Raw genomic sequence first — 14,201 nt, forward strand, 5'->3', positions numbered from 1 at the left:
TCCTCAAAGGCATTTAATTAATAAAAAATAACATTAAAAATTAATATAATAATTGGTTTGAAGGATATCAATCGAATAGTTGCCCAAGGAGTTTCCGGTGTCTTTGTATAACTTGCAAACAGAAATTTCAATATGAAGTAGGCAACCTCAAATGAAGGTGAAACAATAGTGAAACGAAGTACCACATACAAGTTCACTAACATTCTCCTACTGATCTTTCTTATTAGCATCCTTGAGCTGCCCCTTCTTACGAATCTTCATGCAGAAGCCCAAGCGCCATTGATCGATCAGGGACTCCGGTATCAGTGAAAGCAGACACCATATGAGTGAGTGAGGCCAGTAGGGTGTGCATCTTGGCTCGTGGCCAATCCATCGTAAAGCTGCACGAGCATAAGTGTCTGCCGATGGAACAAGCAAGGAAGATCTCCTGATGGATGCCATCTTTGTAGCCACATACAAGGGCACCTGTTCATAGTAGAAACTAAATCATGCACAGACCAAAATCAGTGAAAAGATACGCGCAACAACTCGTCTCTTCTAGAACAAGGATAGTGTTCTAGACTTCCAAGTTTTTTTTTTACAGGCCTTTCACAAAGATGTCGAGAACTCAGATATCACTGAAATATACATGCATTTGTAATTGAGAAAAATTGGAAGATAGAAAGACATTCCACATAATCCAGATTTAAATAATGTTTGCTTTGAGGTTATACTTCAGGAGTTAAAAGATTATCGATTGCAGTGTGATGATCTTAAGTCTCCTAAATTTGGAGTTAGAAGGCATACAGCAAGACATACATTCTACAACATTATCCATTCCTCAAATTGGTCCTTCATTAAGTTCAAATGGTCTCTACAGTTCATATAATCCACAATCATATCCCAGTACTAGGGTTAATGAAGAAAGAAACCAAACAAATATACCATCAATTCAAAGTTTGGTTCTCTATATTTTACTGATGTTATTAAGGACATCAAGAAGAGGGTGTACCTTATACATATTCTCAAGCCATTTCCAGTGATAATTCAGAGAAATGGTTAGTTGCCATGGAAGAAAATATGACATTTCTGCGTAAGAGTAGTATTTGGGAGTTAGTTCCAAGTCCTAGTGGAAGAAGATAATTGGCTGCAATTGAGTCTTCAAGATCAAGTATATTTTAGATATAATGCCCGACTTATTGGAAAGTGATACAATCAAGTACAAGGTATTGATTCTAATGATGTGTTTTCTCCTGTTGTAAAGCACTATTCCATTTGAGTTTTGCATTCTGTAATAGCTATGCATGATTTGGAATTAGAACTAGATATCAAACAACATTCTTACGCGGAAACCTAAAAGAACACATTCACATACAACAACCTGCTGGATTTGTTGTTGAAGGCAAGGAAGACCATTTTACTGGTTGAAGCAATCTTTATATTGACTTAACCAAATCATCTATGAAAGTGGTACAAGAGGTTTGATATATTTGTGATTAATCATAGTTTCTCAAGAATTAGGTATGCAATTTTTGTTTATTCCAAGAAGTGAACAAAGGATTATTTATGTATTGTTTGACAGAGAAGAGATACATTGAGAAGATTTGAGCCACATTGACGTGAAAGATGTCAAATCTGTTAGTACATTTTAATCCGTTTTGGGCTTTCAGCAGCTCTATCACCATATAGACTCATGAGAAGAGATGCTACATGTTATATACTCCAATGTTATAGGCGATCTCGTGTATGTCAGGGCATGTAATTGTCTTAATATCCCCATGCAATGAGTTAGATATATATATGGTAAACCCTGAGAAAAATCAATAGTGAATAATGAAATGTGTTTTCAGATACTTGAAAGATTCTGCAAAACCTTGTTATTTGCAGAAGATTTGGACAAAGAGAGTCGTGAGTAATACATTTTGCTTTAGGCACTAATATAGTTAATCAAAAGTGGCTGTAATTGAGGCTATGAAAGTGGCTGTTTTGGCTTAGAGGTTGATATTGTAAACTTAGGAATTAAGAACTGACTGTTGGTTGCTGTGATAGTCAGTGTCATTCATTTGACTGAGGATCAAATGTTCCATAGGAAGAGACAAAGCGAATTGCGTCCATTATCACCTTGTCAAAGACGTGATTGGTCAAAGCAACATTGCTAGTTGGTACTAATGATACCGAATCCTACTATATACTAGTTACACTAAGTAGAGGCACAAATCTTCACAATATATCATCTGAGTTACTCTCTAAACAGAAAACCTCACAAAGTTATTGTCGTCGTAGAATGTACCATAACCTTCATTGAGCCAACATTAACTAAAATGTAACTCGATCCCATAATTCTTACTTTAAGTTTGTAAGAGCACAAGTATAATGTACCTGCGGAAAAGTACTAATGTCAAGTATCATAGAGCATATTTAGAGTCTATCATGTCATCTGTAAAAAGGTAAGGCCAGAGAAGAGCATGAAATGATTTAGTCTTAAGAATATATCTAGGACATACAAAACAGATAGAATACTACCTGGCATTGCACATCTATCCCCTTGCCTTTATATTCAACGTACAAGCATCTTGAGAATTGATCAATGTACCTGAACAAAATATTAAAGATCAGTTTCAAGCAAAAGATCATATAGGCTACAAGCCAGCCAAACTCAGGAAATAAAAAGGAAGAAAAGAAGTGAAGTTAATTTCCATGTTAGTCCAAGAAAAGCAACTGAGGTAATAATCAAAGATGAACTACACCTTGCACCGTTTGTTATTATTATGCCTTAAACTAATCTCCTTAGATAATCTTGAATGAACTAGTCTTCAAATCGTTTTGTTGTTCATTTAACACAGCATGATATTTTTTTTTATCTTCATTCGCTTGACCAAAGATGTGCATTTTGCCTAGAAAACATAGCGAACAGAGATCAGATCTGGAATTTAAACGGGAACAAATCTTACGCTTTAGTTGCAGCGTAAACAGCGTATAGTGGATCAGATGGGATGACGACGGCGGAGCCAGAACCGATGTTGATTATGGCGCCCTTCTTCCTTTCGAGCATCCCCGGCAGCACGGCCTGCGTGATCTGGGTCAGCCCCTCCACGTTCACCTTAATCAGGTCCCTCAGCAGCTGCTCATCCACCTCGTGGAAGAACCTGGCGTAGGGGTAGGAAACGCCGGCGTTGTTGACTAGTATCCCGACGTCGAGGCCCCGAACGGCCTTCCGGAGTCGGGCGAGGCCGTCGTGGAGCTCTCCGGAGAGGTCAACGACGACGGTGTCGACGCGGACGTCCGGACTCGCGGCGCGGACGGCGTCGGAGACGTCGCGGAGCTTCTCGGGGCTACGGCCGACGAGGAGGACGTTGAGGCCCTCCCGGGCGAGCTGGAAAGCGAACGCCTTGCCGATGCCGTCGGTGGAGCCGGTGACGAGGGCCCAGGAGCCGTAGCCGCGGAGGTCCTTGCCGGGCCGAAGGAAGGTAACGAAGGCCCAACGGAGGAGGAGGATTGAAATCCTGAGAAGCGCGAGGAGGCCGACGCCGGCGAGGAGGAGGACCCACGTAGGTAGGGTTTCGAGGTGCTGATGATAGGAGCAGGCAGCCATTGCTTCTTCTTCTTCTTTCTTCTTTCTTCTTTCTTCTGTCTTCTTGTTGTGTGGCGAAGGGGCAAAATAAACTCAAATTGAACCGACTGACGGCTGACGTGGAGAGAGAGAGTTGGAAACGGTTGCGTTCTGTTGAGGTTGATGAGCGATCGGAGAACTCGTCAGTCACAAGGCAGCTCAAAATCACACCCGATCAGTTTACTTTTGGAACACATCCTTCCTGTGACTTTGAATTTCAAATAAAATAAGTATTTTAAAGATTAACTTCTTAATGTATATAAATTATATTATATTCCAGATTTATAAGAGCTAATTTAATTCAAATTTAGTTTGAATATTTGTTTATATATATATATATATAAACCATGACTAATCTGGAAAGTATTCGACATATAATTGGTGTCAGAAAGGCAGTATTCTGTGGCCTTCTGTTCTTAGAAGACAGATCGGATGTCATTATACCTATGGCTTTCTGCACTGCACAAGCATGCAGTTGTCAGTTCCATGTCTAGACTACAAGTACCATGTTATGTATCTGCATGTATTGTTAACACCCAGCCCCGGGCTGGATCATCCGGTTAAGACGTGACATCCTTGCACAATGAGTCGTAGGGTCGAAGGTCCACAGACACGCACTGGATGAATAATCTGGACCGGCTGTGTTAAATTTCGAAGACACCACACTTTACCCGGGCCAGCATTCACCGCTAATTTACCTCCTTCTACGATCCCTATGAAGCCAGGCCTAGGGGGTCACTGGACGACGGGATCCACCTTTTTTTGCACAATGTATTGTTAACTCCCACTCTTGGATATCTCCTGTCTAAGTGATCGACCCCCAAAGGTATCTACAATTACTGGACATTTTTAAGGATTTGCCTTATGTACCGTGAGGATGGTTAACGAACTGGCAAATGAAGAAGCTAAGGAACTAACATGTATGGTTAAATTCCCAAGCAAGGTTTCATCATGAAGCAACTAGTGGAGCTGCCAGTGCCAGGGCTGCTCCCTTCTTCCACTGGCAACAAGCATGATGATCTTCCTTTATGCTGCTGTTTCCACAATTACCACTTATACGAGTAATGGATGGTCCAGGAATAATGATGTGAGGTCAATAATTAAGGAGATATGGTGGTTAAGAGTCAAGAAACGGTAGTTAAGGTCGGGAAGTATATGTCTAAATGGATCATTTTTTCAAGACTTAATTCCTCATTTTATGAGCACAGCTCTCAATCTTTTCTTGGATAGTTCAAGTACTGACCGGACCCCAAGATTCCGTCCATCACTTTTCATGAGCACAACTTCCAATCTCTTTCCGGATGACCCAAGCACCTATCGGACCCCCGAGCTCAGCCCATCACTTTTCATGAGCACAACTCTCAATCTCCTCTCAGACGGCCCAAGCGTCTGTTTAATCCACAGGACTCAGCCCATCACTTCTCATGGGCACAAATCTTAATCTGCTCCAAGTTGGCTCAAGTGTCAGCTGGACCCCCGAGGCTTAACCCATCACTTTTCATGAGCACAACTCCCAATCTCTTCCCGGGCAGTCCAAGCGCCTATTGGACCTTGAGGGCTCAGCCCATCACTTCTTATAAACACAACTCTCAGTCTACTCCTGGTCGACGCATGCGCCAACTGAGCCTTAGAGCTCAACCCATCACTTCTCATGGTGATAGTTTCCAATCTCCTCCTGAGTGGTCCAAGCGTCGGTCGGACCCCCCGGGCTCAGCCCATCACTTCTCATGGACACAACTACCAATTTATTCCCGTCGGACCCTAGGACTCAGCCCATTACTTCTCATGGACACAACTACCAATTTATTCCCGTCGGACCCTAGGACTCAGCCCATCACTTCTCATGGGCACAACTCTTAGTCTCCTCCCAAGAGGCTCAAGCGCCAACCGGATCCCCCGGGCTCAACCCATCAGTTCTCATAAGCATAACTCTCAATCTACTCTCGATCGACCCCAATACTGGTCGAGCTATCGCTAGGGGACAATGCTGTAAGGAAATTGTTACCACTTATCAAAGAATAACAGATATTCGTCAGAGAATATTCTGATACATTGTCACATACAAGTCACGAAACCTTCCTCTATCCAATGGAAATCCATCGTACATCCTCCAACACCCGACATTCTTTGATGCCTCATTATTGCAGAAGTCATAAGAGGCAGTATAAAAAGGGATTCTGTTTGCTAGCCAAGTACGCGCGCACACACGCATCTATTACGATTTTACTGTTCATCTGCTTCTCTACTTTTCGTTCGACCACTGTACTGACTTGAGCGTCGAAGTACCTGCACCATGGACTTTTTCCCTGGTTCTCGACCTAACATTCTCATGCAATCACTTTGTGGTGTACGTAGGTCCATGGGTACCATTTTCGATCGTCTTCCCTTGCTCCACTCGAAGACCTAAAACCCGCCACGCATCTTCAGGTCCTAGAGCTGAGTCTCCCTCTGTCAACTCCTGCCTTTGTCATCGGCTCCGTCTGACTTAGCTTCTGACCAGGATCAACCTCCATTTGTCATCGGCTCCGTCTGACTTAGCTTCTGACCAGGATCAACCTCCATTGAAATTGTAACTATGCAACAAATAGAATATGAGACCTTTACTCTTACTCGATTCATGTTGTCCTCTGTCGTAGGATAAGTCCACCAAAACCTCTTCCCAGGCAGCCGAAGCACCTGTCGGACCCTGAGGGCTCAGCCCATCACTTCTTATAAGCACAGCTCTCAGTCTACTCTTGATCGACGCCTGCGCCAACCGAGCCCTAGGGCTCAACCCATCATTTCTCTAAGGATAGTTCTCAGTCTCCTCTCGGACGGTCCAAGCGTCGGTCGGACCCCCAGGACTCAGCCCATCACCTCTCATGGACACAACTCCCAGTTTGCTCCCGGTTAGCTCATATGTCAGCCGAACCCTAGGACTTAGCCCATCACTTCTCATGGGCACAACTCTTAGTCTCCTCCCAAGAGGCTCAAGCACTAGCCGGACCCCCCAAGGCTCAACCCATCACTTTTCATAAGCATAACTCTCAGTGTACTCTTGGTTGGCCCCAATGCTGATTATGCTATCACTAGGGGACAACGCTGTAAGAAAATCGTCACCACTTATCAGAGAATAATAGATATTCGTCAGAAAATATTCTGATACATTGCCACATACAAACCACGGAACCTTCCTCTATCAAATGGAAGTCCGTCGTAATTCTCCAACACCCGACATTCTCTGAGGCCTCATTATTACAGAAATTATAAGAGGTAGTATAAAAAGGGTTCTGTCTTTTAGCCAAGTACGCGCGCACATATGCATCTACTACAATTTTACTGTTCATCTTCTTCTCCACTTTTTATTCGACCACCGTATTGACTTGAGCGTCGAAGTACTTATACCAAAGACTCTTTCCCTGGTTCTCGACCTAACGCTCTCATGTGATCTCTTTGTGGTGTACGTAAGTCCATAAGTATCATTTTCGATCATCTTACCTTGCTTCGCTCGAAGACCTAAAGTCCGTCACGCATCTTCAGGTCTTAGAGCTGAGTTTTCCCTCTGTCAATGCTCCTGCCTTTGTCACCGGCTCCGTCTGACTTAGCTTCCGACCAAGATTAACCCCCATTGAAGTTGTAACTATGCAACAAATAGAATATATGAGACCTTTACTCTTACTCGATTCATGTTGTCCTCTGTCGTAGGATAAGTCCACCAAAACCTCAATCCATTGGAAATAAATATTCGAGTGCCATTGCAAGTGTTAGCTCGTGGTCGAACAAAATAACAAAGTAGGACTCTGAACACGCAATGTAGATCATGACATTCAGTAGTTGCGATCTGGACAATAAAATATAACGCGTGCTACTAAAATGTGTCGTTATGATGCATACTCATGAAGGCTAAAAAGCCACTTATCCCCGACCAAGGAAAAAAAAAAACTAACCCCACCAACCACCACCACGTTAAGCTGAGGTAAATCATTGTGTTTTTTAGGACAAAGTGCTATAGGCTGCTAGGCCGCGCATGCCGCATTGGGCGATTTAGAGCGCACTTTGCAGGCGAGGAGCTTCTTGAGGAGTCATTCTTTATATAGATTTGATTCAAAATGGGCATATCAGACTCGGCTTGATGAAAGGACACGATCAAGGCATTCGTTTGATTCGCCCAGATGAAAGGGCACAATCCACACATTGTGATCCTTGGATTCAAGATGGATGACCAAACCTACTTGATCCAAGAGACTCAAGTATTCATGAAAAAGGCCCCTCAACTCTTCATACCTTAGAGTGCAATAGAATCATCCAATCATTCCATATTCATCCTTTCTTGCATTTCTGGAGACTTCTAAAAGCATCTTTCTTCTAAGTTCTTGTGATTTGTATACCTACTATCATGATATAAAAGTTACTGTATCTTACCAGATAATTTTAAATTCGTCTCTAACCTTGACTTTGTCTGCACTTTATTATACCGTTATTCTACCCACACATAAATTACACCAGAAGCTCATCCAACTAATTAGACGGAGGAAAATGGCTCCTCCTTATGATTTCCCTCTACGAGCTCTTCATTCCGGCCAATCCAGACGAATCAAATCTCAACCAGTTGATTAACAAAGAACAACCAAGATTTGATCGGCACAAATTGGACTCCATAAATTCATAGCTTTATTATTATTATTATTATTATTATTTTTATTTTTATTTTTATTTTTATTTTTTTGATAAAATTGATACATACATGTTTAGGTCAATAAGTCTTAGGGTCAATGCTTAGTGAATGTAAAATACATTATTAGATGTATGATCTCCGCATGTAAAGAGCCAATGTGCTAAAGTAAAATGCCCTTATGATTTGTAGGGCTGATGATATGGACCGTTTGAGATGAGCAATATCATCTTCTGATCAAACAGATTGGATAATCCTAAAAGAGAGCCCAAAATAAGAATTATCATTTTTTACATGCAATACTAGGGATGACAATGGGACGGGACGAGGGCGGGTTTGTCATTCCCATCCCTGTCCCGTTTTCATTTTTTCAGGTTCAGGGATTCCCCGAACCCGAACCCACGGGTTCGGAGATTCCCCATCCCCGTCCCATCTCCATGATCTATCGACAGCAACAATATCAACATGGAGATAATTTTTGTATGTCTCAAAGAAAAGGTAAGGCTCAAACAGTGCATTCCAGCTAGTCTTATTCAGCTCGATTTCTTGCAAGGATGACAAACAGGGAAATACAGAAGACATGATTCCAAATAATAGCTCAGGTAAATCATGAAGTACATACAGACCTCACAGATCTTGTTGCCTATTTGAAGCCAATAGATTAATGTTAACACTATTATTAATATTTTTTTAAAAAATCATATTATTATTTATTAATATTAATAATAATAATATTCGGGGCGGGTTCGGAGATGGGGATAATATTCTCATACCCGTCCTAAACCCGCCCCATCCCCGAAAAATCGGAGATCCCCATCCCCATTTCGAATTTTCCCCACAGATCCCAAACCCGCGAAAAAAACTATCATCCCTATGCAATACCTCTACGAAGGCGCCAAGACTCATCTAAACTTCCCAAATTTACCCGATGATAAATACGTGGGACCGGACCATATTAATCAGATATTTTAAAAGAAAAAAAAAACTATACATACCTGAGATGGATCCCCCTTCCAAAATTCCCTTAGCTTCTTCTCCTTTCCTTTTTGCTTGTGCCACTCTCCACGCTCTCACCTTCGTCTCCTCTTCTGGCCCCAGCAATAAAATCCCACTTGCGCTGAAAACCACGCCGACACCTACCACTCACCTTCCATTCCAAAATGCCTGCACTCAGTATTCTTATATACCACTCTACTTCTACTGCATCACCATCACCATTACCATTAGCATCGACGGGTAAGTGCTACTGCGAGATGAAGAGAATAAGAGGGTACCTGCTTACTATCATCTTTTGCACCATTCACATAACTGCATTGTCGCCGGACGGCCTCTCCCTCCTCGCCTTCAAGGCGGCCGTGTCCGAAGACCCCGAATCCTCCCTGGCCGGGTGGACGGAGGTCGACGACGACCCCTGCAGCTGGCCTGGCATTTCCTGCGCCAATGTGACAGGGTACGCCGACCCACGCGTCGTCGGCATTCGCATCTTCAACGAGAATTTGACCGGCTACATCCCTTCCGAGCTCGGCACGCTCCTCTTCCTCCGACGCCTCAACCTCCATGGCAACCGCCTCACCGGCCCCGTCCCCGCCCAGCTCTTCAACGCCACCTCCCTTCGCTCGGTCTTGCTCAACGATAACCTCCTCTCCGGCACATTCCCCGCTGCTGCCTGCGACGTCCCTCGTCTCCAGAATCTCGACCTCTCCAGGAACGCCATCGCCGGCCCCCTCCCGCCGGCGCTACGCCGGTGTCGCCAGCTGCAGCGGCTCATTCTTATGGGGAACCGGCTGTCCGGCGTGATCCCCGCCGGGATCTGGGGCGAAATGGAGAAGCTCGCCCAGCTCGATCTCTCCTCCAACGCCTTCGAGGGGCCCATCCCGCCCGATCTTGGCGAGTTGGACTCCCTCGGAGGCACGCTGAACCTCTCCCACAATCGCTTCTCCGGCAAAATCCCCAGCACGCTTGGCGACTTGCCGACCACGGTCAGCCTCGATCTGCGCTTCAACAACCTCTCCGGGGAGATCCCCGGTGGGGGATCGCTGGCGAACCAGGGCCCAACGGCATTCCTGAACAACCCGGGGCTTTGCGGCGTCCCGCTGTTGATCCCCTGCGAGTTGGAGCCCGCGCCGGCGGCGGAGGCGCCCGGCCCGGTGCGGGGTTCCGCGGCGGCGACGAGCACCGATAAGGAGGCAGCGAGGGAGGGTGAGAGGGGGATGAAGGCGGGACTGATCGTGCTGATATCGGTCGCGGACGCGGCCGGGGTGGCGCTGGTGGGGCTGGTGGTGGTCTGCGCGTACCGGAAGATGAAGAGTCGGAACGAAGGGTGCGCCAAATTAAGAAGCGACCGATTCGGCCGACGGATCCAGCGCTGCACGTGCTGCGGCGAGCCGGCAGCAGAGAAGGGGGGAGAAGAAGAAGATTCGGCGTCATCATCGTCGTCGTCGGAGGCGGCGGAGGGGAAGCTGGTGGCGATGGACAAGGAATTCAAGGTAGATCTAGAGGAGCTGCTGCGAGCGTCGGCGTACGTGCTCGGCAAAGGCCCGAAGGGGATCGTCTACAAGGTGGTGGTAGGGGAAGGGACGGCGGTGGCCGTGCGGAGGCTAGGGCAGGGCGGCGGCGGCGGGGGGCGGCCCAAGGAGTTCGCAGCGGAGGTGAGGGCGATGGGGCGAGTCCGGCACCCGAACCTGGTGCGACTCCGGGCCCACTACTGGGCTCCCGACGAGAAACTTCTCATCGCCGACTACATCGCCAACGGCAATCTGGCCACCGCCCTTCGAGGTTAGCAACCGAACCTTCTAGGTCAAAACTCCCATTTAATTACGGTTGGTTAATTACGCGTCATAAAAAACAATTAAACGAAACCGCACCTACCAACACAGTTTAGCTGTTCAATTAATTATTTGGGTCAGGACTCAGGCTTCTTCTCCTCGTCCTTCTCCTGCCCTCGTCGTGAGGGCAAAGGTCGCTGTGGGTCCTTTCTCATTTATGAAGCGGATTGACACGGGCCATTTAATTGAGTCGACAAAAGCGACTAAACGCAGGTGCATGTCTTGTCCTATGTCCCGTGTTCCGTGTTGAACTTGAAACGGATTGAGGAGATGTCGAGTACGAGTATATTCATCTTTTGTCATTAATATCTTATCCCATAGTGTCTCTGGGATGAGTCTAATGATTAACATATAAAATGTTGTCATAATGAGATTTATAGTTCGAATTTCGATAAAGTCGAAGTAAATACTTCATTTATGTGCTAGTCATTATTCCAAAGATGAGTAATCACCCGTGATTTACCTTCTCAGTGTTGGTCTTAGGACGAGTTGACTGGAGCACTAGGGGTAAACGTATTCATTTTTTTTTTTGCCACAATATCTTGTTCGGCGTTCTCTGAGACGTATTGACGAAAATATTAGGGACAAACATATTTATCTTGAAGTGTGTGGCAAAAGTGGGGGCTTTTGGTTTTTGTTCTTTACAGTGGGGTCGAAAAGGAGGTGAGCCTCCTCGGACAGGGCATCGAGGGACAGAATCGGATTTCTATTGCTTAGCTAAGCCCAGTGAAATTTCCGTGAAGAAGATGTCCAATCCGGATTCTATCATCGGACAAGATTGCCTTTTGATGGATAATTAATAGAAAAATAGTTTTTGAATGTTTTCTTCTAAAATTTGCTTATTGGATTTATTGATAATTGATATTGTGGGGGAAATGGGCAGGTCGACCGGGTCAGCCGGCTCTGACGTGGCCAGTGAGGCTGCGCATCGCCCGCGGCGCCGCTCGCGGCCTCGCTCACCTCCACGACTGCAGCTCCCGCAAGTTCGTCCACGGCGACCTCAAACCCTCCAAGATTCTCCTCGATGCCAACTTCAACCCCTACGTCTCCAACTTCGGCCTCCTCCGCCTAATCTCACTCATCACCCGCCCATCCTCATCTGCCGCCACCCCCTCCTCCTCCTCCGTCGCAGCCGCTGCTGGCGGCGGCGGCCTCTTCGGGCTACCCTCTTCCCCCTTCCTCGACAAAACCAACCCCTACAGCGCACCAGAGACACGCGCCGCCGCCTCCCGCCCCACCCAGAAGTCCGACGTCTACTCCTTCGGCGTCCTACTGCTGGAGATGCTGACCGGGAAGCCGCCGGAGGCGGCTTCATCGTCGGGGGAACCGGGGGTGGTGAAGTGGGCGAGGAAGGCGCTGGAGGAGGCGAGGCCGCTGGCGGAGCTGGTGGACCCGACGGTGGCGGTCCACGACGTGCACGGCAGGAAGGAGGTGGCGGCGGCGTTCCACGTGGCCCTAGCGTGCGCGGAGGCGGACCCGGAGGCGAGGCCGAGGATGAAAACGGTATCGGAAAAGCTCGATAGGATTAACTGCAGCAGCAAACTTAGTGTAAAATTTAAGATGTGCGATTAGATCAATCGCAATGTTGTCTATAATAAAATTAAAATAAATAAATACAAAAACTAAGAAGAAAAAAAATATAATGAAATGACAGTAAAATGAAATGAAAATAACATGAAATAAAAAACGTACCATTATGTTCTATATTCCCTAGCAAAATCATTTATAAATGGAATTGTTTTCTAACATAGAAGTAGCCTACGAAATGAGTTGTTGGTTGTAAAATCTTCAACAAGGAAATTATTCATTTTAATTCATATTCTGCTGACCATTTAGATTTACTATAATTTTAAGCTGAATAAATGTATGACAGACTTGAACATGTTGATCAACTATGAACTAGATTCAATTTAAGTTTTGATGAATATAATATTTTTATTTTTATTTAAATAATAATCTATTGCACTAATTCATTAATTAGAGACTAGACTACTGTATTGACCAATTGACTAACCAAAGAACCTTAAGTTTCTACCCATCTATATCTAATCATCCAATGGATCAGAGGTCTTTTCCATTTTGTTGTTGAAACCTCTATTATAAAAGTTATTGTAGAGCTTGTAGCACATGTTCAATGGAATTCTTTTGCATCAAGTGCTCAATGGACTCTAAGGATTTAAATTCAGGTTAAAAGCTTTAACTCAAGCTCCCAATAATCTAGCTACTCGTAGTTTTCTTTTGTTATTTTTGAGTGTGCATTGACTTGCCCTGTGGCCCCTTATCAAGGGGTGGTTGTAGCAAACTTTTAAGAGTGCCCATCGGGTGGATTATGATCATAGAGTAATAGTGGGGTATTTGAAGCACAACATTAATGTGTTTTAGTTTTATCTTCTTTTTTTTTGTCGCACTTATACTTGGCACTAATCATCCCACACGAGCATTTGAGCTACAAACATCATCTTGTTTGTGTTTTGGGCGAGGTGGAGTCGAATTTAGAGCCACGTCAGTTACTCGGTTTCCATCTCCAAATCCTAACACCTTCCCTGCTCAATTGGGTGGCATTGACCTTGGTAGGCTAAGATCAATGTGTTTCGAAGAGTGACAACATGACTTGTCATTAGGTTATGCTGATGGTACAATTTTGGTTGGTATATCGCTGCCTCTTGCTAGGAGGGACCAAGGACAAAAGGGAAGATGATTCTACATGTAAGGAAGGCATTCAAAGGGAAGGTACAATTTGAACTTCTCATTCGTTAAAGGAGAGGAAGGGTGATGGCCAAACATGTAAAGTTTTGTATTCGCTTAACAACGTTATCGGAATGAATTCCACCTCATCTATTGAATTTTGAAATATTTGCACTTAAAAATGATGTGAGAAGAGGAAGCTTTAGGAGTTGTTGAGGTTGCAAGCTTCCTAGAGTTCGTCTCCCTATGATTGACCAACATACTCTTCATTAGTTGCATCGATTTGGAGTTCTACTCCTTTTTTGGTTTTTTTTTTTTACTTCATTTTCTTTTCCCAAAAATGAATCAATCGCCAAGATTTGCATTGTTTTTTATGCAAATGATATATAATATTTTTCTACGTCCTAAATAGAATTAAAGTATCAAAAATAAATCCGATTTGATGACTTAA

General features: G+C 44.8%; 2 protein-coding genes across 5 annotated transcripts; one reads left to right on the plus strand and one right to left on the minus strand.

The window, feature by feature from the left end:
* Positions 1-44: 44 nt before the first annotated feature.
* Positions 45-9,649, minus strand: LOC122051066 (very-long-chain 3-oxoacyl-CoA reductase 1-like). Of its 4 annotated transcripts, none has more exons than XM_042612002.1 (4): positions 9,515-9,649; positions 2,931-3,797; positions 2,503-2,572; positions 45-465 (listed from the first exon to the last, which is right to left on the minus strand). In XM_042612002.1, the coding sequence occupies exons 2-4, from the start codon at positions 3,569-3,571 to the stop codon at positions 208-210; spliced, it is 969 nt and encodes a 322-aa protein (XP_042467936.1). In that variant the 5' UTR covers positions 3,572-3,797; positions 9,515-9,649; the 3' UTR covers positions 45-207. The 4 variants fall into 4 exon arrangements, with proteins under 4 accessions (XP_042467936.1, XP_042467937.1, XP_042467935.1 ...); XM_042612003.1 differs by having other exon boundaries at positions 2,931-3,791; positions 9,515-9,643; XM_042612001.1 differs by lacking the exon at positions 9,515-9,649 and adding an exon at positions 9,236-9,374 and having other exon boundaries at positions 2,931-3,791.
* LOC122051065 (receptor protein kinase-like protein ZAR1) lies at positions 9,401-12,878 on the plus strand. Its single transcript, XM_042611999.1, has 2 exons — positions 9,401-11,015; positions 11,949-12,878. The coding sequence occupies exons 1-2, from the start codon at positions 9,401-9,403 to the stop codon at positions 12,635-12,637; spliced, it is 2,304 nt and encodes a 767-aa protein (XP_042467933.1). The 3' UTR covers positions 12,638-12,878.
* Positions 12,879-14,201: the final 1,323 nt, after the last annotated feature.

The sequence above is a fragment of the Zingiber officinale genome, chromosome 3A (genome assembly GCF_018446385.1).
Source record: "Zingiber officinale cultivar Zhangliang chromosome 3A, Zo_v1.1, whole genome shotgun sequence".
NCBI classification, from domain to species: domain Eukaryota; kingdom Viridiplantae; phylum Streptophyta; class Magnoliopsida; order Zingiberales; family Zingiberaceae; genus Zingiber; species Zingiber officinale.